The following is a 24,965-nucleotide window of genomic DNA, read 5'->3' as shown; positions in this document are numbered from 1 at the left end:
AGGAAGACACATTGGTATTTCCATTCCACATCTATTTGTAGCACAGAAACGTGACTTTGTTCCTTTTTAGTCCTGTTTAGATGTTACATTACTTTAAAATAAGGCCTGCCTGGCCCCCAATCAAGTTTGGGGCTGGAATTATCCCTGGAGAAGCTTGGGGATCCCCCTTGTTAGTGAATGAGGATGACCTTGAAGGAAGTTAAGGAGAACCTTGTGGTTGTAATTCCCCATCCTTTCCTCTGGAGTCTGGCAGTAGCTGTGCTGTGCTGCTGGGTGGTGATCCCAGCACACACAAACACAGACACACACACAAACACACACGCAAATACACTCACACATTCTAACACAGCCACCAAACCCCACACACAGCATCAGCAGCACAGCCTGGAGAACACGAACAGCAGCAGAAAGGGAACTTTCCCATAATTTCTGGGGAAATGCTGCAGTTGTAGGCCAACTTACATAACTGATTTAGCTGAACAGAATTGCTTTCTGCCTTTAATCTGCTCAACAGTTTATCTTTGCAGCCGTGATCGGTTGAGCTCTCTTTAAACCGTTATGGATTAGCGTTCTGCTGAACCACGTTAAAAGCTTAGCTTTGTTTATTTTTGTCAAGAAAGGGGGAGGGATATCAGGTTAAATGTTCAGGCAGCACTTTATGAATGGCTGCTTCCCTTGCACAGCAATCAATATGCTCAGGTACATGCAAGGCACAGCTAAATGCTTTGAGTGGCAGCACTAGTTGCTGGGTTAGGAATATTTGTAAATTTACTATTAAAAATAAAATCAGAAAAAAAGAAGGAACTTTAATAAATTTGCATTATTATTTTAATCTATAAATACAAAATGTAATCCAGCATTCAAACAGTTCCTCACACCCACCAGCTCTGTATGGAAGACCAAAAAGTAAATGATCTGAAAACTTAATTAATAAGGTTGGTTGAGGATTTTACTAAGTTTGCATTATTGATGTGATTTGGAGACAGAAATCCTGCCAAAAGCAATCTTTCTGTCATTCAGCTGCAGGAAAACAATACACCATAATGGAAAGAAACCACCAAACAACTGGAAACTCATCCACACCACTTACAAAGAGGTGGTCAGATAGTATTAGCCAGCTGTTCAGTTAATTTTCACAGTGGATTCATCAACTATAAAAGTGGCTGTTCTTTTAGAACACGACCGTATGGATCCAGGTTCAAATTTCTACTACAAAATGATGAGCACAATATACCAATTTAAATTAAATCCAACAATTACCACACTTCTTTGACCTCTGTGTAGTCAAAATGATTTGCAAATGCCAGCTTGGAATGGAGTGAGAGGTTGTGTTCCTGAGTGTTGCCAATAATCCTCTGGAACACTATTCCACGGAAACACTGATTCTGTGAACAGTTGTGCTGGCAACCCTGCAATCTTGGAACTTTCTTATCTAAAATGGAGGAAGTAGGCACTTGCACATTCTTCAGAGCAACACAGACACTAGAGAAGTTAAAAGAATAGTGTCCAGTGGTGCTAGGGAAAAATAAAAACATAAACCTGGGAAAGTAATTCAGAAAAAAGGGAGGAAAAAATCCAACTTATTTGTAATTTGTCTGTTGTTTGTTTTGCTTACTTATGAGAGATCTCAATTCTGCACATTCCAGTGAATGTCCATTTGCTATTAATTTATCTTCTTTCTGGCAGCAAGTGGAGCACCATTCCAGAGTTTCAACATTCCCTTGATGCTGCTCTGCTTAATGCTTGTGTGCTATTTAAACAAAGCATATTCCAACCAAATCTGACTATATATGGAATTCCCTGACAAGTGAAACTTTGGATGCCATACAGAAAAGAGCCATGAAAACAGAATACACTCAAACTCCACTCCAGACTGCACAAACTGGGCAGGTACTAGAGCAGGCTCTTGGTGGCAAAGGTCAGGTACCCAGTGTGCCCAACCACCTCCCTCAGTGGCACGCCACTCTTGAACTGCACAGTCCCTGGCTGCAGATTAGCACACGAGCTGCCTTGATGGGATGGGCTGCTGCTCTCAAAGCCAGGGCTGGAATTATCCTCAGCTGCTTTTCCAAGGTCAGGGATTTGCAGGCTAACTGTCCTTACATTGTACACTCGGAGCAGAATTTCCAAGGTGTTAATCTCTGTAAAACCAGATTCTTCCAGGGCCAGGCAGGTTCTCTGAACTTGCTCAATGCAGGGGGAGAAAGAGCAGATGCGGCCACCTGCAAAACAAGACAGGTAGTGGAAAAGAGGGCAAAAGCCAAAATGAAGCACTTTTCATCTTTTTTCAAATTCTCACAGATACCCATAGAATTACTGTTATACAGGCAAAGTGGAAACATTCTTCAAGAAAATCTTCACATGGCAACTTTGTTGGTTTAAAGTGTCAGCACAAAATGAAACACTGACAACCCCACAGGATGCTTCAGACCCTTTAAAAACAACAACAGCAACTTCATTCATCTTCCACATCCAATGCTGCCCTCCACATTTGCTCACAGCAAAACTGTTGAAGTTGGTCCCTTTAGAGCACAACTCTTTTGGAATCACTCTCCACTGTTCTGGAGTGAGCACCGAAGTGCAGCTGGCACGTACACAAAGCCAGAAGTCATTCTCCACACAGTGCCCAGGCTGCAGCCCCAGCACTGCACACGCCCTGACAAAGAGGCTGTGTTTGCTGAGGACGATGGTATGCGTGCACAGAATAAAGGCAGCTCTCCAGGCCATAGATGGAGTGCTGTTAAGGCTTTACCCTTTTAGTCAACATGTCTCCTGAGCATTGAACTTTACTGGATATCACATCGTGCAGGCTTACAGCAAAATGTTGTAAAACTCAAGGACAAGATTTTCAAGTGATAAACTAACACTTGTCTCCTTGTCTATGCACAGTTCTGATTTTTGATTCTTAACACGGGCTATTAATAGGCCCCCTACACCTTTCTAAGTGCTACAATGTCACCTTAACAGCTGAGAATAGAATGATTCAGATTTACTCTGAAAAGCCACAGCCAAATCAGATCAAAGAATTATAAGGACACTGTCTGCCATAAGGCCAGGGCATGTGCTTTCACCCAGGACACAGCGTCCCCCAAGGCAACTGCCCTTCCTGAAAAGCTTTTGTGCAGGAGGAAGGAACACTGGGCAATGCAGCTTCAGCTATTGTTGCATTTATTACAATTAGATGAAGATGCCTGCTGGCCTGATTTGCATTCCTCCCCAGTCCTCTCCTGGGCTCCAGTCAAACCTTCCAATGCCAGCCATCCAAGCAGTTAAAGAACCCGTGCAAGCCAGAGCAAAGCATCCTGCTAAAAATAGAGGCAATGCTAGCACTACATGAAGCCTGCTTTATCTCAAACTCCCCTTTTTTTTTTCCTTTTTCGTTTCTAAAGTCAGATCTCTAAAAAAAGAAAGCATCAGGTCTGAAAGCGTCACTGTAGCACTCCAGTTACTGTGCAGCAATGATGTGCTCGTGCTGCCTGGGGAAGAGCACTTTCCACAACCATTAATCCACCATACACTAAGCAGGATTTAATTTTAGTCCTCAAATGAAGTCTCTGCACCAAGGGGTTCTTATCATGAATCTTCAGAACAAAGTACCCTGGACAAGTAATTCCCTGGAGTGACAATTAAAACTCAAATCTAATAATCACCTGCAAAACTAATGCTGGTATGTGTCTTTATGAACCAAGTCTGTTGATGCTGATTTAATTGCACGCCCAGTCCATTAACTCCCATGAAATTAGATTTGTATGTTCATCAGGATGGCCAGCACTACCAAAATGTCCCTGAATCTGACAGCTAATCTTTCCTGCCCAAAGAACTTACACACTCCACTCTACGGTTGCAGATGTAAAACAGAAAAGCTCAGGAAAAAAATTCTGTTACATAATAAGAAAGCTACTATGATGCACACATGTTACAAAGAAAGAATTTATATTCTTATTGTGTAGGGAACTGAACAAATGTCTGACTTAACTAAATGTCAGCTCACAATAACTCTTTGTCTGCAAAGCAAGAATCTGAGAGACCAGAGACTACTACTTCATTCAGGCTTTTTGGTTTTGAGGTTTTATATTGCAATAAAGAAAGCAAAATATATTTACATCGACAGTAAGCCTGTTTTTTATTTATTCTGACTGTAAGGGTCTGAAGATAGGTTTAGGCTTTTGAATTCACATGCTCTGGATTTAGAGTCAAAAACTCAAAGCCTGCACACAGCTGTTGCCATGCAAGCTGCAGAGCCACCTACGGTTCTTGTCAAGCCTTCAATTAAAGGCAGAGCACCCTTCCCCTTGCCTGGGGCTGGTCAGCTGAGCACAGCACGTCAACACCAAACTTGGTGAAGATTTATCAGGCTGCCTCCTCACAGCTGCTGGGGGAAGTAGGGTTACAGAAAACAGCCTTTCAAGCCGTTTAATAAGGAGAAAGCTCTTGCTTGCAGTAGCAAATATCCAGAAGGCAAGCACAAAAATTATTACTTTACTTCTTGCACTGCTGGAAGTTTCTCAGGTGTGAAAGATGAGAAAAGAGTGAACTTCCATCTAACTGAGACTATCCAATGGGTTTTAATAGTTCTGCCAATTTTGTTTTCCCCTTTCATGCCTATAGTTCTCATTATTTTTATACATTCCTCCCAAACAAATGTACCTACAAAGGGCTTAGAAGCAAACCCATCAAGCATCTGTCCTTACAGATCCTAACAAGTGGGAGAGGAGTCCCCTCTGCTTTTTCTGTACCATCAGGCAGGCCAGATCTGACTTGCAGCTACAGGCTGGAATTATGTGATTAAGCAGATATTAGGAGTGAAGATTGGAAAGCTACAGTTAGCAGAAGGCTGCAAGGCAAAAATGAAATTGCAGCTCCAGACTGCGAGAGGCTGTCTAAAATAGAAACATTTGGAAGTTTCAATTCCTGTGGTGTGTTTAGACCAGCAAAAAAGAAAGTAGAAAACCAGCACTCAGAAGGAGATGCTCATCTGTCCCAGGAGCAGAGACACTGTCATCTTGAACAGAGCAGATGCTTCTGAATTCTGCACTCTGAGGGCTGCCCTCTGTACCCAGCTGGACTACCAGCCAGGCAACACCCCTTCTGTCACAATCACCAAACAAATATAAATCTAGGTTTCAGCATTCACACTTCTCAGACTCTTGAGAGCCCTCTTGTCCTTTAGACACCAAGAGGCTTCCAGGGCTAAAAGGAATTGAATGTGCACTGCTTTGTCTTGCCCTGCCAAGGATTCCTCAGTGAATGAAGAAAAGACATGAACTCCCCACCTCTCCTCCCTGGGGCACATTGCTCTGTCTGTGGATCACAAAGGGATGGACTAGACTAGAGAGCAGTGAAAACATCTGAATGGAAACTTTTTTGTACAAATTGGGTTTGTGTTCCTTCAGAACTCTCCTTTTAGGAGAGCTACCGTTCCTAAATTTGGTTAATGAGATCTGTGTGTCATCATAAATTGATATAGTAATTATGAGAGATTAATCCTGTTCACATTGGGAAGCTGTGTGAGCTTTTTGATCTCAAGAGCTGTCTAAAAATGTGTTTATTCATGTATAATGCATCTGACAAGTGCTACAGTTGAGGAGAAGAGAATAATGAGACTGTATGAAAGACTTAAGTTTTTTTCTACCTTCAGTTTTACAGGGAGTGAGTTAGTTTGAAGCATTAATGGAGAGGTTAAATGTCCTGAATCCATAGCCTGGAACAAGCCCACACAGTCCTGGCAGTCATTGTAACCAGCAACAGGGTTGAGAGGACATGAAAATGGAAGTACAACTCTGACTGGAATGATTAGAAAAATGAGCTTAAGGGAAGAGGGAAGCAGAAGATTTTCATCCATACAGTACTGTACATTTCAACAGACTTTATCTAATTGGTAATTGAGGGACCCACCACTGCATCTCTACAAGAAGCCAGTGCCTCAAAAGTTGCCAGAATATTCCTGTGCAACTCTAACAAACAATTTTGTTTGTGGTTTGTCTGAGCAAGGACTAATATCTCTACCAGTTCTGTTTAGCTGTTGAGTGCATTAGGTTTCAGGTGTGGAAAATCTCAGTGCTATTATTGACAAGAACTCCAGTGTATGCTTATGATACAGAAAACATGTCCAAGAAATGTGCTCTTATTTTTGTAGGTTATTGTATGTGTTACAAGTGCTCTGACAGGTTCTTTCATCATTTCAGTATTATTCAGATGATGCACATGAAGTGCAGCACCATTAAGTTTTAGGGAAAATGGCCAGTAATTTTTAGAATGATTCTGTGACATAAAGAACACAGCACAACATTTTTACCTCTGGCAAAAGAACACAGCTTGGGTGTGGGACTTCAATGCATTGTCATAACTGGAAGATTACATTACAAAGATCCCAAGGAACAAAAAAAAAACCACACAGGCATTATCATTGTGTAGGGGTGAGGCAGGAGAGTCACTGAGCAGCATCACTGTGGCATTTACTGTGTGACAAAAATATTGTCTCTGCAAAAGGGGACAGAATGTCCTTTAAGTGCGTGTGCTCGTGGGCGATTTGATGTAGCTTCCCTGACAAGTGAAATTAGAGGATTTGGCTGTTGGAAGAAATTAAAGGATGTTTCTTGATTCAGAAAAGAGAATTTTCTCCAAATCACTTGCCAGCTCATTAATAGGAGCTTGATGTGATTTTCTGCAAATGTGACCTTAACCTCTGCACTTGTAGGTGCATCATTCAAAAGGAATTTACTCCTGCTCATTATTGTGGGCTGGTAAAAGCATGTAACAAGGAAATTAAAGAATCAGTCAGCTCCATACTGGGGAAGAAAACCTAACAACTTTCTTTAGGGATCCTTTCATCCCAAACTACTTCCTTCAAACTGTGTCAAAGCCAGTAGCTTGGCTGGCCAGTGAGGATTTTGATGCAGGAATCTTTCTGCTTGACTCTCTACATGTGAAAGAATCACTTCAGGCAGGCCCAGTGTGTGCAGCTGACCTACCCAAGCTAGGGATGAATTAGGAGTCCAAGTCCTTCACATGGTGAGGGACAGAAGCTGTGCCTCAAAGCCATACCTGGGTGGTTTAAAACTGGGATCTCTTCTGGAGATCAAGAAAAATAGCCAGTGAGGCTTCCTACATGGACGTGGAAGTGCAGAGGCCCAAAGAGGGAGATGTTCAAAGTGAACTTTATCTGCAGAGCTCTGGGGGGAAAATTGAGAGCACCATGTTACCTGATTCAGTTATTTTCAAGGATCACAATTTGATAAACTCATAATTTAGGGGCTTTATGATGCTCCAGAGGGAATGGAGAATCTGAATTAAAGAGTAAAATCTTTAAAGAAAGAAAGGAAATAAAAGAGAGGTGGTTTTAATAATTTTGTGACTCAGACTGTTAAACACCATAAGGAGCAACTTAAAATATAAGAGGCTAATCCACCCTAATACATGGCTGTAATTTTCCATCCCCCTACCTGAAAATTTAAAATCTGTATGAAAATTATTGTACCAGTGGGTTTCTCCCTCATCTTCCACAGCTTTGGAAGAAATAGACAGTATTTATGAGAGTAGAGTAGGTGGGTGCAGAATTATATTCAAAGCACTACAGTATTCAGCTGAGAAATGACTGTGAGTCAAAAGTTTCAGGGCATTTAAGAACTGTAGAATATTGAGGATATTTTTGTTACCTCACAATTTTCTCATTTTCTTAATTTTTAGAAGTTTAGCCTGAAGGGGTTAATGTCAACTTTGCAAAAACCACCAAGGTCAGATATTGGGAACAGCAGCTATGACAACAGAAAAGCATTAATCAGCAGATGCTGCAGAAGAAAAACAGTGCAGGTCTGGCAATGAAAGAAGTTCTGCAGTGCAGCAGTGCCTCAGAGATGCCACAAGCAGCTTTTCTGCTGGAAGTGTGACTGGTGACATCAGCACAAAAGGATGCAGCTGAGATGCAAACCTGAAGCATCACCAGAGAACAAGAACCTTCCAGTCACAAACCTCCTGTGCCATTTTATTTGTTCAGCTCTTCAGAGGCTGGCAGTGCTTTAAATGGGAGGCCAAGCTGCTCCAAGCAGTGTATTTACAGCATCCTGCAAGGCACAACGTGAGTGATAGTTGCACTCTGCAAATAGGATCATTAACACTCAGCCTACTAGGAGTGGCAACTATTCAGGACCTTGAACTGAAGTGGAAGAGAGAACACTGATCTGATAAGGTTTTGTAAGGCTGAGAACTCTCCCATATTATCTCAGCTGAACTCTATTGTGAGTATTGAGGTTTGAAGGAAGAGAGTAGCTAATGCTATATTTAGAATTTCCTTAACATACCTTAAGACTTCAGGGACTAAATTACCACTATCTGGCAGTACAGCAGGGCACATCACAAAACCCACAGTGTGAATGGTTCAAATGTGACCCTGTCCAGATTTGAGAGAGAGGGCGTGGACAGAAAAGAGTGGAACTCATTTCCTGCAGTGATGCTTTATCACTACACCAACCCTGGAACAGTAACAGCAGAATGTGCACAGGCTGTACTGCAGAAGAAGCTTCACTCTTTGAAAACAAAACAAAGGAGCACTATTAAATTATCTGCCTGTGGTAGGGAAAGGGAAGCAGTTACAGATAACCTTCTGCCATATTTTAGATTTAACAGCAGTAAAAAAACCACAACAAAACTACCCCCATGACTCAGGATAAAACAGGGAAGTGTCTAAGTTTTTACATTTTACTATGACAATCAATTACATTTTATATGAAAACTGGTTTTTGTTTATATGCAAAATAGCAAAATTTTAAAAATGCACCTATTCAGTCAGGTACAAAGTTGCCCAAAAGAGGAGCCTTAGATCAGTACCAGATCTCAGACATGGGAGGCTGGCTGCAGCAAAAACTGCAGCAAGGATCAGCAACTTCCCCTTTTGAGTGGCTCATGAAGTGAATGACACCACTCCACAAACACGAAAATGTGGGATTCTGAAGTATTATTTATATTGCCTAAGCAGATGTAACCTTGTAGCAAAGCACAGAAAAGCATAGCCAGATGGTACGGCCGGTTTGGGACTGTATTACATTTTCTAGGATTTCAAATGCTGGAGTGAGACAAGGATTCAAAACTTGGAACTGTTCAAGCAGCCCTGCTTAGTATGCTAAGCATGCACCACTTAAATAATTCAAATTGGACTGCGCAATGCAGCGCCTTCTAAGCTGGGAAGTCAGCTGAGCGTTGTGCTCACTAGATTAGATAATTTGAGCATGGGAAGGGCATTGTACAGTGCAGTGATTTTCTTCCCCCTCAGGACACACTGGGAATCTGCTACAAATTGAACTGTAACCATTGCAGGTACAGAGTGCTAACAAGGCTCACTGTGTTTATTCACTTTTTAAAGGCAGTGTGTTACGTGGGTATCACAAAGCTCTGTAGAAAATTATCAGTAGCAGCTGAGGTAGCCTAACAGCAGGGCTGGTCCTGACTCAGCAAGGCAGTGCACATCCAGTGACCTTTAAGAACAAGCTTCAATCTTGTGATTTCAAGAAGACTTTGTAATTCACTTGAAGTCCAGCCTGTGACTATATATTTTAACAAAGAACTGGGCCTTGGCACATAATCAAGTTTTTTTAAACTCACGTCCCAGCATGGACACTGTTCAGCACTTCATGCTCTCCTGATTAGAGAAGTCACTTTTGCAGATGGAAGCAATTTGGCAAAAGTTAATTCAGATCCACAAAATCGTGAACTTAATTAAAACTTATTTCAGGATAAAAGAATTATTTATTCACTGAAGTTTATTTTTCAATAGGGTAAAGAGGTATAATAAAGTGATGAAATCTGTGCAAAATCTCAACATCAGTTCTCACTTGCTGTCAGAATCCCAGAGTAACTGGCATAAGCTGAGGCATCCTTTATGTTCCATTCCCACTGCATCCAATGGCAAACTTCTCACTAGCTCCAATCACAAAGATTTAGGACATAAACTGGCAAGCATATTTCAGTGTAATCACATTTTTTTTAACATTACCATTGGGGTGCTCTGTTAAACGGGTACAAATCTGCAATGATTGATGTGAACTGAGGCTGAACACCTTTTATACAAACACCTTTCTACTGAATTGCCAGAGAAATTTGTTTTCAGCATTTATTGTTACTTCTGCTTCCCACACACCTCAGATCTAGCAAAATGCACTTGAGAATGGTTCAAAGGAGTTTTTATAAACTGCCCATGCTAATTGTAGCAGTTCTCACAGGCCTGCAGGAAAAAATTGTTCTTCTCCTTTCAAATCTTCCACTGTAAATTGAAGACGCCTTTTGAAGGTTTTATAGCCTTAGAAATGCCTGGAGATTGACATTTGAGAACAGTGATCACACCAGGGAAGGGAGCACACCTTGTGTATGGCTCAAAGGCACAGATATGCGCACAGAAAGAGAAAAATGCAGTTACCTTCAGCTTTCAGTGCTGACTTGGCATGTCCTATGGCTTCCCATGGAGATGGAATATCTAGGAACACAGCATCCGCAATGCTGGAGACCCCAAAGCCGTTTTTGCAGACGTCCTGGTTGGTGACAGTGACCAGGTGCTCCACCCCGTGCTCCCGAAACTCCTCCCGCGCCTTCTCCGCCCTTTGCTGGTGGAACTCCACCGTGTACAGGTGCCCGGTGGGAGCCACTGTCCTGATCAGGGCATGGGAGAGGGAGCCACTGCCTGTACCTGGGGAAGACAAACAACTCAAGAAATTGGGCTTGTCAGGGACAAACATCAGAACTAAAGTCTTCTGCATTCATCTTCCTGCTTGGAACACTCGTTCAAAACTCAAATGAACACAAACCACTCATTCAGCTCCCCAAAGAGGACAGTCCTTCCTGCACAAGGAGGGAGGGACTAGGTGTCCTAGGAAACAGTCTTCCGGGTCCTCAAAGCATTCATTACAAAATCCTGCAAACCCAGGATCTGTCCTATCTCCCTGGATGAGGAAACTAATTCCAAGGGTCAGCTATACCTCTAACAACTGGCACTGGAGAACATAAGGAAGTAAATGCAACAGGAAAAATTCAGGGAAATTAACTGGAGAGGTTTTTTTTCCAAGTGTCAGGCTCTTCTAGGGTGAAAAGAGATTAAGGCAAATTTCAATGGATTTTCAAAACCTTATACTTTACTAAACAAAGAAAATACGTTGGCATGGGTTTGTGCTTGAAAATCCTATTAATATCCATGCAAACAAATGGCCTTCAGGATATGGTTTGCTTTGCACAGATCTCTTAAGAGACATCCTCAATTCCCACTGGAATTACCCCAAACCAAGGCCTCTTGGCTCCTTGCAGCCACACTCATCAAACACCAGTTTTCACAGGTCACTTACACACATACTCACCTACACAAGCTTAACTTAGTCTAACAAAATCTGTCACACAATTGTAGGTAACTACAATTACCACACACAAACAGGGACTGACAAGACAAAGATTTTTTTTCCTTGTTTTAGTTTGATAATTTAGGAAACTTACTTTAAATGATCCATTGGCATATTAGATAGATGGATGACTAATAACAAAGATTTTCACTTAAGAAAACACCCATATACCAATCCCATTGCAAATTAGTCACTCAAGTGGCATTTAATGGAGTAATCCCCCAAATTCAAAACCCCACAGCAAGCCTGAATTCTCTGTGTTTATTGATTCATAATCTTGTGCTTAGAACACATTTCTCCTGTAGAAATAAAATCTGTCTGTAGCTATTTTCAATGACTGTTTAGACTGAGGCAAGTCCTTTCAGTTAGCATAAATCTTAAAAAAACATATAAAGGCCAGAATCTGAAGTACAGCAGCTCAGAAACAAGCAGAAAGGAAATTAATTAGGGGGCACAGGGGCTGGTACAGCCGCTTAATTGGCGCAGTGCTTTCCATAATCATGCAGGAAGTCTGAGTTCAGTGGCAGATCCCAGGCTCTTGCCCTCCGGTCACACAAGGGGAGGAACACTGCTGTGGCACGGTATTTAATCCCACAGCTCTGAAAGGGGGCACATTCAGAGTGTAAACAGAGCTCAGGGCCCGCGTTTGCCAGCACGGCACCGCTGCCCTGCTCCCCCGGGAGAGAGAGGGGGCCCTGACCCCGGCGGGCACACGGGCATCGCGCAGCTCAGCACGGCACAGCACAGGGAGGCAGGGATGGATGGAGGAGCTGCAGATTTCAGCACTGGCTTCAGAGAGGTCCGAGAGAAGAGAGAAACATTTACACACTGCATTTAATAAAGTGAAAGTACGGGCAAAACAAAGAAAAACCAAAACGCACCTACATGCGCATACAGCAATAACCACCCTGTCACAGCATTTGAAGGATCTAAATGACAAAATGAACTTTTCCCTTGTCAAAGGAGTAAAGGTAGCACAGCAGTCATGTGGTTGTGAAAACTCAGTGATATATGTGCATAACAAAGAAAAAGTATTCCGTTGATAGGTTTTTTAATGACAAAAGCAGGGTACTATTGCTCCCAGGATGCTAAAGACTGAAATTCTGCCTTTGCATTTCATGCCAAAAGGGAGGATTACACAACTGAGAGCTATTGTAAAATGAGGAAATTTAATTATTGTACCTCTCAAATGTGTAGTGCTGCACACTTTCTGCATCTCTCCCTGCTAATCTGAAAGAGGGAACAAGCCTGGGCTGTAAGCAGAAGAGCGAGGCAGCTTGTGCATGTATCCAGTTTCCTTGTTCATATTCTTTTACATTTTTAATCACTTTCCTTTTAAATCTGCTCTTAAAAACACCACAGAAGATACCATTGGTCTCCTCCATAGGAAAACCCATTAATATTTTTTGGCTTCTTTTCTAAAACTCTTCTTTTATTCACAAACACTCCAAGCCAAACCCTGAATTAAAACCAAGATATTGGAAGTCACCACTTACAGGCGTATTACAGACAGAGCTTTTGTTAAACAAGGTTGCCAGGAATTATTTATTGTTGACTGGCTACCACAAACATGAGAACAATACATATGTATCACATTTTAACCTATCAAATTCTATCACATTAATATTATTAATGGGAGTATTTCTGAAGATGCTGCCTGTCTTCTCCGTGACAACACTCTCAAAACTGCAGGAAACAAGATGGTTATGAACCACCCACTACTGTAAAAATCTCTCCTAGAAAATACATTCTGAACCCAGACATGTGACATGATGATGACCCTTAACTCTCATGTGCCCAATAGATCTGCACATTTGATGTGATCCATTAATATGAGTCTGGCATGAGTCCATACCTGCCACAAGCCCTAAAGCCCAATCAGCACTGTCTGCACAAGGCAGGGGTTCAACCCTCTGGTTTTGCGATGTTCTAGAAGGGGAAATGAATGTTTATATCCACAGAATCTGAACTACAGCAGCTCAGAAACAAGTAAAAAGGAAATTAATTAGGGGTGTCCCCACAAAGGTGCAACATTCAATATTTTTGTCCTCCTGCAGCCATCTCAATTTCTCTTTGACCTTATTTCAAAATCACTACTGATAAAAAGCAAAATATGACTCAAAGAGTCTTAGGCACCAGTTTGGAGGAAGTTCTAGCTGGGTACAAGTTTCCTTGGGAAATGAAATGTATCCTAGCATGATACAGAATCAATCAGGACAGCAACAAAACCGAGGAGTACTACTGCAGACATAGCAGAATGTTACCAAACCAGAAATAGCATTCCTGAATTACCTGTACACAAATTACCTGAACCAGAAAACTGGATACTCAAAAATTAACATTTTGTATCAGAAAAAGCAAGATCAGAACTGGAAAAACTCCAGTGGATTTTCTTTCTCATAGAGGTGCAGTGAAATGTCTGTGTTGATATGTTCCTGATATGACCTAGAAAGCAGAAGGTAAGACAACTAGAACAACTAATTTTTAATTTTTACACCAGGATGCTCCCTTTCTGACAGCCTGCACAATAAATAGCCTTAGAAACTGGTTACTGTCTACAGGACAATGCTCACTTGACTACCATGGTTTAATCATGAATGGACTCTACAGAAGAGAAGTAAAACAACACTTTAAACTGTACTGAAGATAACCTTAGCAGCACAGCTGCTGCTTTAGAGCTCATTTAGGTGAGCACTTATGTCATTGCTAATTTTCACTTGGAAAATGTGATGCTCTTTTACATTGACTGTTCTGTGATCTCAAACATCTTAGTCAAAAAGCAGACATCTGCATTGCAGGCATTTAATGAGACGCTGCAGGGGCCCCAATATGCCACACTCAAAGCTCAACATCTGAGGAGGCAGCACTGTGCAGGGGATCAGCACAGAGTGAACCAGGAATGGGCTCCACTTCAGTCCAGAGGCAGGAATTAAACTCCTGTGTTACACCCATGATTTAGGGGCTAATGGCCCTGCACATTGATGCAGTGCTCTTTCCTTCTTCTTGGGCTCAAGCACATGACATTCTCCTTCTCTGATACATATAAGGTCCAGGGGAGTGTTTTTGCCCCTCTCCTAAAACAAGCAGAACACTGCAGCTTTAGGATTTCAGTCCTAGCAAGTGGACATCTGTATAAAACACTCTAGCTCAGCACCTACTGATAGCTCCTTCTGATTTGGAGACAAGCAAGTATTGATCAGATGAACTTCTCAACTGCCCTGACCTCCAGCAGATCTGTTCCTCTCACTCTCTGCCTATTCAAGTGTGAGGTTTTCCACAGAGAAGCCTCCACACACCTCAGCCATCTTGAAACAATGACCATGTTAAAATAACTTCTTACCTTCTCAAAAGTTGAAGTGGATAATATCTGAGCTGCTCAAAACTAAAGCATGTTATTTCAGCACAGAATACTGCCAAGACTGTCACCACAGCATCACAGCACTTAACTGATATAAGATACAAAGTACATTTTACACTGTTTTCTGTTAGTCTGGTTTCCTTATTGCAAAGGGTATTTGTCTAATCTCCTGGAATCCTACCCATGCCATAAATATAAGTGACCTGATTATGTGCTCCACTACATTTTCTCTTTGCAGGTTGCTGCTTGGCTTGTCTTCCCTAGAAGTTTCTCATCGTGGTGCTTCTTTTTAAAAAAGAGCTACAAATTGTCATTTAGGATTTATAGATGTGTACAGCTGTGTGCAAGCAAAAGCATTTTGGAATAAAGCTGAATAAGCTCTTAAGTGCATAAAAAGCTTCATATTGCTTGGAAACGGGAAAAAAAAGAAAAGTATGCAAAGTGTCATTTAATACTGGGTCTCTAAAATACCTCATAACATTTTAGGAGAGCTTAAGCTTCTGATGCATAATTTGGCTACCTAAGATATTCTGAACTGCGTAAATACAACAAAACAATGACAGTGTTGCTCTATTTGTCTCCTAGCTACACCACTTAGTCCTAGCAAATAGTAAGATAGGTCATGAATCAGCCATGAGAACGGAAGGAGCCTCAAAAAACCAGGGGAAAATTAATCTTGAGACAGAGCTAACAACTCCACAGCTAAAATCTGTCAAGAAACAGAAAGACTGAACAGACAGACTGCTCACTCTACATGACAAGTTTGTGTAATGACTTATAATGAATACATGAAAAGACATTAAGCATTTGATGGAAATTAACCCAAATATCTTCCTGGGAAGATAGTCAAGGGTCCAAATCATGGTAACAGAGATAAGACACAGGAGGAGCAGGGACAAGAGAAGGAAGAGAGGGAGGGAAAAAATTTCAAGGAGTTGAACTGATGGGTGAAAGAGAAAACACCTAATAAAAAATGTTCACTTTGCAGTCAAGAAGTTCCCATGACAGAAAATTAGCTTATCTGCCTATGTGTCATGGACACCATGCTGAAGCAGGCATTTTAATTTTAGGCAACAGGCTGGAGGTCAGAGAGGGCCACTGCTCACTGACCAGACTGAGGAGCTGAGGGAAGGAGAGTAGGGACGTTTTCAAGGCTGGCACTGCCTAAAGAGAATATGAAGAATTATTTTTTTCTTTAGAGATTCAAGTGAAGAGACAAATTTTCCTTATAGATTCAGAAGTCTGATTTTTTTAGGAAGGAATCTTCTACAGAATGGACACAATATGGTTAACAACAGGGTTAGGTTCAGAGAGGCATGAGGAGTGTACTTGGTGGTCAGGGGAAATTACAAGATCAAAGTGAGTCCAGAAAGTCTGGAAACAAACACTCTAGGGTATGAACAGCATTCCTCATCAGCTAATGACAGCCACAAGTCTGAATACACTACAATGATGCCTCATGTGGTCGGAGATTTGGTTCATAGAATCATCACAGACTCACAGAATGGTTTGGGATTAACAATGTTTAAAGATTCTTTAGTTCCAACCCACCTGTCTGGGGCAGGGACACCTTTCCACTAGACCAGGATGCTCAAAACCCATCCAGTCTGGGCTTCAGCACCTCCAGGGATGGGGCATCCACAGCTTTCCTGGGCACTCTGTGCCAGGGCTTCAGCACCTTCACAGCAATGGGTTTCCTCCTAATTCACCTTTCAGTTTAAACCTATTACCCCTTGTCTATCACCCAATGCCCTTGTGAAATTCCCTCTCCCAGCTCTCTTGCAGCTCCTTTAGGCACTGGAAGGTGCTTTAAGATCTCCCTGGAGCCTTCTCTTCTCCAGGCTGCACAAGTCCAGCCTGTCTCCATAGGGGAAATGCTCCAGCCCCCTGCTCATCCTCATGGCCTCTTCTGGACTTGCTCCAATGGATCCACATCTTTTCTACTCCCCTCTGCTGGGGCCCCAGCACCAGTTCAGTGCTTTGGTGAGGCAAGAGAATGTTGTGGTTTATGACATTTGTACTGATGAGGCTCTCCTAATACTTCAGAGGTGCTGTACAAGGATCAGGTTTTCTAATTCTTCTCCCACTCTAACCTGAACAGCTGCTAAGAGGTAGATAAGGGAGACATTATAAAACACAGACATAATTAGTTTGGGCATATTCCAGAATCAAATTAACTTTGATCTGTACTTTACACTAAAAACAGAGCTGCAAACAATTTAGATGTACTTATGACACAAAAATAATGAAGACAGGATCAGTATTTGTCAAAAAGTCTATAAGCACTTCAGAAGAGTCATAAGCATACAGCTGACTTGATGGGACTCCACAACAAACTCTTAATCATTTATTAAGTATCCATTAATCATTAAGTCCTCATTAATTTTTTATGGGTGTACTCTTTAACAAAATCTATACCCAGGCTGTGAGTCTGAAAATTTCATAATTGTTTTCGAGAAGCTCTAGGGTAAGGCTGGGTGGCAGCTCCTATTACTCCTTCTCTGAGAAACCATGAGAAGCCAGAACTGCTCTCAGCCTTCAGAAATCCAGTCCCACAGCTCAGAAACCCATTGCTGTGCAGCAATGAACAGGGTTTAGCAATTTTCAATTTGGGATTTAAAGCTGAAGGGAAACAAAAAATCCAATTAATGTTTTTGCTCACGTGAGTCTGATTTTGTGAATGCTGAAGGATCACTGGGATGGTGGTTAAAGTACTTTTGACTAAATTATGTTTTGTCTAAATACTACACTCCATCAAAGCCAAAATATTTCTGAGATTTATCAGATTAAATGAGATTTCACATGCTGTACTATTAAGACAGGCACTCTTTTACATCTCACCATGGAGAGAGAACAGTAAGAAGCCTTTATGTGTGGGGACTGGAAAGAAAAGGATTTTGCTTGGAAAAAATATTTGAAAGGTTTCATATTGATTCCAGTACGGTATTAAAAATAAGCATGAAACCCTCAAAACCTGTTGTCAAATGGCATTATCCTACAGAGAGCCTAGCCTGGGAAGTTGATGATTTGGAGAGTGGGGTGAGACAGAAGAGAAAGATTTAGCCTTTTCCTTTATCTAGGCATTGCTGCACATGCAATAAACACAAATGGGATTATTACAGTTACCTGACAAGAATGAAACTTTCATACTATTGGGCCACTCACAGCAGATATTTAAGCAGCTATTTAGAGTATCATAATTTTGGAAAGATAGGGCTGTTAAAAACTGTATCCAAGTGTGGAATTTCTTAGAGCAGGGACCAATATTTTAAAAAGATCTTAGTCCTAGTAACAGTGCTAACAGTTTTAAAACTCATCATACCTTTATAAATTAGAAATTAGCAGAAGACAGAAAAAGGATCATATTCCCACACCTCTGTCATGAAACATCAGGCAGATGCAGAGTCTCCTTATAGCCTCCTCAACACAGCATGCCTGGGTCATTTTAATTATGCATGTGCTGCTGACAAGCTTGCTCTTTATGTGTTTACTGAAGATGATTAAACATAGCAAAAACTATATTAATATATTTGTATCTTTTAGGGCAAATAATGACTAATCAATTTAAACTATATCATTAAAGCAACATAAAATTAATCCTTCTGGTTATTCTACTCCATTTTTATAATCACATGCAGAAGATCATTTATATTCAGAGCATTTCAACATGACACAGAAGGTATTTCCTCTTACTTTTTCAATCATTTCTTCTCACAGATGGGGAAATCAATTCCAATTCTGCTAGCTCAAAATGGCTAAATACACACCTCTACAGCTGAGTTAGTAAGCCAAGAGGAAAAGAGCCCAGCATGTTGTACAGAGCCTGCCTTGCCAGTTCATACAGCAACTGTATATCTGAGTTCAAATAATAAAAAATACAGACCTCTGTGCTAATTAATGCTTAAAATACACCTAAACTTGGTACCAGCAGGAAGCAGACTCAAGTTTTACTATACCAGACTTCCTGTCTTGTTTCTACTCATCACCATTGGGCTGGTTCTGTCTAGCCCACACAAGGCATCATGATCTAGAGCTCATGATTTTGGATCACCAAACACCACAGAACTTAGGATGGCACCAAAGTAGGTTACATCAGCACAAAACAGGCTCCAGTTGTCAATACCTGTCAAGTTTTTTATTCACAGTAAATCTGCAGTAAGGTCTCCTGCTTCAAGGTTAGTCAGATGGATTTATTATAGTATTCTTTCCTCTTTCCTTTCTTTGTGAAGAGTGAACCTTGCAAGCGATACAAGCATAACTATACCTGTAAAAGTGTTCACTTTGCCTGGAAAGCTGAAGTTGCAATACAATGTCAGTACAAGCATTAAAATGAACTTGGGGACAGTTTCCCCTTAGCAAAAATGATTGATTTGTGGCTATGACTTTTGACTCACAACATTTTTGGAAATCATCAAGTGTTTCCATTTTTTAGATGTTTAGATAAGAAAGAGATTAAACATTTTTATCCTCTCTAGACACCTTTGACATTATTGAAAATATTTCATATACAGCTCTGTACATTTGACTAGTCTGAGTGAGACAGGACATGGAGCAATTCCAATCTCTTCCCCCTGCCCCCCAAATAATTTTCTGTTTACTTTTCCCATCCTGTCTAAACATAGCAGGGAGAGGAAGAGCTGATGAATACAGAAACTTCCCATGACAAAACTAAAACCATCTGATCATCCTGCAAACCAAATCACAAACTCACAGGACCCAGCTATTTTCACAGTATCAGAGGCTTCTGCACAGGGCTTTGCCTGCTTCAAGTGCTGCTGTACAGCAAGCAGCTAAACACAGTGCCTGGTTCTCAACTGGGTGCAGAGATAAGTGCTGTCTCAGTTGTGTTGGAAAGTGGTCATTATGCCTGAAAAGCTGCCCAAAATTATGCATGAGTGGGAACAGGAAATGGTGAATGTAAGAAAGCACAGTGCATCACAGCCCTACCATGCTGATCCTTTGCCGTATCTATGCTTGAGAGGGAGGTGTATGAAACTGCTTCAAAAAATGCTCCAACAGCCAGAAAAAACAAGGACAAACTACCTCAGCTGCTATTTCTCCTAACTACAGAGATTCACTCAAATGAAGCAAAGCCTCATACTGCCTGTAGTAATAAAGTTAGGAAGACATTATTATAAACTCTATGTAACCAAGATAATATTTATGTCAATTTTCACTCCTTACTGCCAAATTAAGCAAAATCATGAAAGCTGTAATAAATTAAACCGAGTTTAGAAATAAAACACAGCCCTGTGATGAACACATCATCCATTGTATTTAATCAGTGATTTTGCATGAGGTTGTGGTGCTACAAGTAGATTACACTTGGGAAAAGAAGAATGAAATTTATGTACTTACATGGTAGCACATATAAATACTGACAATTTATTTCTCTTATTCAACACCCTATCACCAGAATCTGTTTCACCAGTTTATCTCAACTACATCCTCTGAAACTGCAAAGCCTGAATCTTGATTTAAATCATGTATTTACAAACATTTTTAAAGTACTTAACTACAGTTTTAGAAAAGGGAAATGAAAATGTTTACATATTTGTTCCAAGATGAATTACCCAAACACATGCTCAGAGGTATACCCACATAAATGAGGCTGCATGCTGAGGTAGCACCAATTTTTCAAGAACCAGTTGATAACATGTGCACATGATATAGCATTCTTCAACATGTGGGCAGGGAAAATTGTATCACAGTGGGAAGAAAGTACAACTTTCTGCAAAATATAAAGAAAACCCTGTTTTTTTCATGGAAGTGTTGGTGTTAGTTCTTAATAAAGGATTTCAACATAGTAATTATTACCTGATTCACATACTATGGAGCCTGGCTTCAGTTCCAACATCATGGTGATGATGGAGATGTCAGTGGAATACAGAATCTGCGTCCTGTGCGGGAGATTCATGGTCCACAGTTCTGGAGTTGGATGAAGAATGAACACCCATCCTCCTTTACTGCAGGTCACTTTGGAGCCATATTTCTTGCCTATGAGGTCTGTGGAGTGCCTGATGACCCCATACTTAGTCTGTGTTACAGAGCCATGCTGCACCTTCACAGGAAACATGGACTCGTGGCCCAGGAACACAATAGCCGTGTCACCATCCTTTATCGTATCTCCATATTCCACAAAACTCATGGTCACAACCTTGTATTGGCTGATGACTGTCACCTAGAGAAGAATAAATATGTCAGGAGAGTTGCACAGGACCACGGTGGAGCTGAACCTACAGACATAAAACCAAGTGATTTTATTTTCTCCAATACAGAACAAAACCACACTGTGCAAATAAGATGCTACAAGAGAGCTCCAGGCAGTTCAGGGAGCTGCTCTCCACTGTACTCTTGATCCAATTACAATCAATGGAAGTATCCCACAGATTTGAAAATAACAAGTATTTGTCTTGGTTTATGGTACATTTTAAAGAAAAATCAGGAAATACATTGTAATTTACTCAGCCTGCTCCAAAATGTAACCAATCTGAAATTGGTTAGTACCAATTTCAGCACCCTGTTCAATTACAGTTCCTGAGCACTCAGAGCATGCTATTAAGCTTAATTCTATTCCCATCTTCTTGCTTATTTTTTGATGATTTACAACATAAAGACACTCTGCTACTTGCCTGGACCTCAATCACCAGCTATTAGGGCCACTAACAAAAGTATACTTGAAAGTTTTCCAAATGAACGTTTAGAGATAGGCTAAGGGCATTAATTTATGCATAAACTTGACTAACTACATGGAAAAAGAATATTGTGGCCTTTAATTTGCCATTGGGGGTGCAAAGTAATTGTCTGGGAAGTGATCTCTGCTCCAGCTAAATGTAAACAACCACTTGCAAGCTAATGCCAACAGTTGAATCACTTCAGCCCCATGGTCTCAGAGCTGTTTTAGAGAATTACAATTAAATTTTGATGGTTTAGAGAAGACAATCTAGAAATCAGAAGGTGGCTTACAATGAAACCTGCCATTGCCTTTCAGATAAAGCAGCTAACTGTCTGAGCTGCAGGTTGATCAGTTCATGCAAGAATAGCTTAATGAAGTAAGAGGGAGCCCAAAGTTAGAAATTAAAGCCTGAGATAGAAGGCTTTGAAAGTCAGATTTTGGTACACCATACCTGGCAGAATCAAAAGCAGTGTTACTTTTACTTTCAGAACAATTACTGAATTCATGTACTTTTGTGTTGAATGTTTAAGAGTTTGGTCCTGCTTCCTCATTTCAAGTAAAAACATTCAGTTCTCAAAATGTAGTCTGGTGTCTGTAGTCTGGTTCCTGCCTGGAACTCCATGTAGCTCAATTTACTGTTAAGCAGCTAGATTTATAATTTTTCCACTGCAGTCACTGAGGTTGATAAACAGATGTGCTTGTGGCTGAAACTTCCAAAGCTTATGACATGCTTATTGCATAAGGTGTTCAGATGCCAAGGCAGAGGAGGCTTGTCTGGACATCTGGTGAAATAGTAAGAGCATCCCATGAATTCAGAAATGTATAGATAAAGGACTTTGTGAGATAGAACAAATGCCATTTTTTATAGCCTGCACCCTATGATTATGTTCATGTCTTAATCTTTCATAAATGATACTCAGAGTTCTCATTCCAGATACTTTTAATGCAGTGCAGTTTTCAGCTCTCACAAGCGTCATCTGAAAGGACCTCGAACGGAATCCATTTCTTTCACAGTATTTACTGCAGTTACACCCATGTGCAAAAGAATCCTGTAGCAAGCCTGCAGGAACACTGAGTGAATTCCTCTCCCTTTGATTACACCAACCAGCTGGTTCCCATCTTCCTTGCCTTCCTTTGAGCCACTACACTTACCACAGCTAAGAGTCACAGCAGTGAATCACAGAATCTTTAAGGCTGGAAGGAACCTTTAAGATCATCAAGTCCAGCAAGTCCATATCAGTGCAAGCTGACATCCTAAGTGACACTCCATCCCTTACGCCTCATCTGCTACATTATATTCATACATTTGGGGTGTAATTGGCATCTGTGAGGAATTTTGGAAGTTTCTTTGCCTCATCCCCTTGTCAAGGGACACAGTGACACCACCACTTCCAGTATTCTCCATCGCCTGGCAGTGCAGAGGCTCCCACACTGTTACATGTTCCCCCGGGCAGCACTCAGGGGATTGCTGCAGCACCGCTCTCGCCACACGGTGTGGGGGCAATGGCGGTGGAGGGATGGCAGTGGGGGGAAACCGAGGCGGTGCCGCCCGACACGGGGTCAGGACTTCCCTCTGGGTTTGCCATGGCTGCAGCGACCTAAACCCAACGCCCCAGGGGAGCCCTCGCAGCCTCACAAATAAAACCACTAACATGATTCTGTGTTCCCTTCAATCAAACGCAGGCACACATCTCTCTTCCCTGAGCAGCTCCCACAGGACCTGGCAGGCTGCCCTTGCCCTCTCCTGAAGCCGGGCTGCTTGGCACGGGGAGCCTCCGGCAGGCACGGCCCCCTCGCTGCCCAGGCGCACGCAGGCTGGGGAGCTGCTCCGTGCCCCCGCTCAGAGGTCACCCCAATACCGGGCTGCCCTCAGCCCCTTCCGTATCCCGGGGGCGGTAATGCGGCTCCTGCACCCCAGCAGCGCATCGGACCGGGGAACCCCAGCTGCGGGCAGGTGAGAAGCACGGGCTGGGCATGGAAGGGGTGAGAGGCGGCATTCGCCTGCGGGAGAGCAGCGTTAACCCGTAACGGCCCCGGGCAGCCGCTCCGCGGGGCAGGAACTCCCCGGCCCCAGCGCCCCGCGTCCCCGCGGGTCGGTTCTCCCCGTGCCCCGAGCCCGTTACCTCCCCAAGCCCGGCCCGGCCCGGCTCTCCTCACACGCGGAGCCGCCCAGTGCCTTCTTCCGCCTCGGTCGCAGGCTGCTGACGCTCCCACTGCCTCCGCCCCCGCCAGCCCTGCCTGGAGCCGGCAGTCGTCGCCGCTTGAGCCCGGCGCGATCAGACCTCGTTCCTGCAGCCCTGCTGAGGCGCCTGTTTCTCTCAGCCCGTCATGCCCACGGCTCCATCAAGGCGCCCGCTCCCCTGAGCCCGTCATGCCCACAGCGCCATCGAAGCATCCGTCCCCCTGAGCACACCCGTGCCCTGAGCCCCTTCGAGGCGCCTGTCCCCCGCAGTGTCCTGCTGACCGCCCCCGCCCGTCCCCTCAGCGCTCCTTGCTGGGTCCTGCGGAGTGGGGACGGTCACTGACCACCCTGAGCAGCCCCCCGGCATCCCGTGGGGTGCTCCTGCCTCGGGAGCTGCCCTGTCAGTGAAAGTGATGGGTCCCAGTGGGTCACTGGGAACAGCTGCAATGGGGACTGAGAGCCCCAGTGGGAACTTGGCGTTGAACATGTAGGGTGTCTCAAGGGCCACCACCAGCAGGGCTGAAGCCCCTTCTCCAAGGAATGGCTTTGCCACTGGCACACCTGGGCCTTGCCTCCATGGCCCCCAGGCAGACAGCTTCCAGAAAGTTCTGCGTGCCCTTCCCCCAGGGCAGCCTCAGGGAAAGGCAGCTCAAGGCCAAGCAAGCTCTTCACAGGGGTTTCATAAGGCTGCAGAAGAAACCACACTGTGGGCTCAGAAGCAGCAGAATTGTTATCTAACCCCCTAACAGCATGGTACTAACTCCTACTTCTGTCTCGTGTTTAGGATGGAAGTGATGTGGAGAGCCCTGCCTGCCCTGTGGTACGGGGGCTGCAGTCAGGAGGCAAGGAGGAGCAAAGGAGGAGAATGTTGCCTCATCCTCTGCTCACAACAAGCCCAGGCCACCTGGCATGGGAGCGGTATGGGCATAGCAGGGAGCATGTGAATCACCTTGGACGTGCTGCAGGTAGTGTTCCCAGCTAAATCAGATAATGCTCTGTACTGTGGTGCATTCACCAGTAACCTGTAATACACAATAATGGAGAAAAAGTCATCCTTTCACAATCACAAACCCAGTAACGGAGAGCTGTTTAGATGATGATCTGTGATTTTTTAAATTAATGTGGTTACACTAAGAATAAGGGAATTTTTTCCCATTACCTTCAGTGAGAACATATTTTTTGTTATGGTGTTGACCTGCCCATAGCATAATTGCAGTAGTCTTTGTTAGTTATGAAACTCTTCTCCATCTAATCTAAACATAATGTATGCAGTTTCAGAGGTTTCTTAAACTGCAAACTCCTACTCAGCTGTTTTTCTGACTGGCAATCATGGCTCTACTGTGCCTTTATATTTGCACCCACTTTGTTTAATTTTCT

General features: G+C 42.7%; 1 protein-coding gene across 1 annotated transcript; it reads right to left on the bottom strand.

The window, feature by feature from the left end:
- Nucleotides 1–315: 315 nt before the first annotated feature.
- Nucleotides 316–23,597, bottom strand: TRMT61A (tRNA methyltransferase 61A). The gene is made up of 4 exons (XM_054286754.1): nt 23,530–23,597; nt 20,548–20,911; nt 10,406–10,672; nt 316–2,222 (listed from the first exon to the last, which is right to left on the bottom strand). Exons 2-4 carry the CDS (start codon nt 20,876–20,878, stop codon nt 1,894–1,896), a joined length of 927 nt encoding a protein of 308 aa, XP_054142729.1. The 5' UTR covers nt 20,879–20,911; nt 23,530–23,597; the 3' UTR covers nt 316–1,893.
- Between the last annotated feature and the right edge of the window lie 1,368 nt (nt 23,598–24,965).

Source organism: Melozone crissalis, unplaced genomic scaffold (genome assembly GCF_028551555.1).
Source record: "Melozone crissalis strain CALT ecotype California unplaced genomic scaffold, PUWL_Pcris_2 ptg000056l_1, whole genome shotgun sequence".
Taxonomy (NCBI): Eukaryota; Metazoa; Chordata; class Aves; order Passeriformes; family Passerellidae; genus Melozone; species Melozone crissalis.
Note: the sequence above shows the minus strand (reverse complement) of the source record. Positions and strands in the feature narration are given on the sequence as shown.

What these genes read in the sequence shown, in the direction of transcription:
- TRMT61A (XM_054286754.1), bottom strand. Translation starts at nt 20,878, where the DNA reads ATGAGTTTTGTGGAATATGGAGATACGATAAAGGATGGTGACACGGCT. An exon ending in CTCCATAGTATGTGAATCAG is followed by an intron (nt 10,673 to 20,547) that starts GTAATAATTACT and finishes TGTCTTCCCCAG; the next exon opens with GTACAGGCAGTGGCTCCCTC. An exon ending in GTCAGCACTGAAAGCTGAAG is followed by an intron (nt 2,223 to 10,405) that starts GTAACTGCATTT and finishes CTTGTTTTGCAG; the next exon opens with GTGGCCGCATCTGCTCTTTC.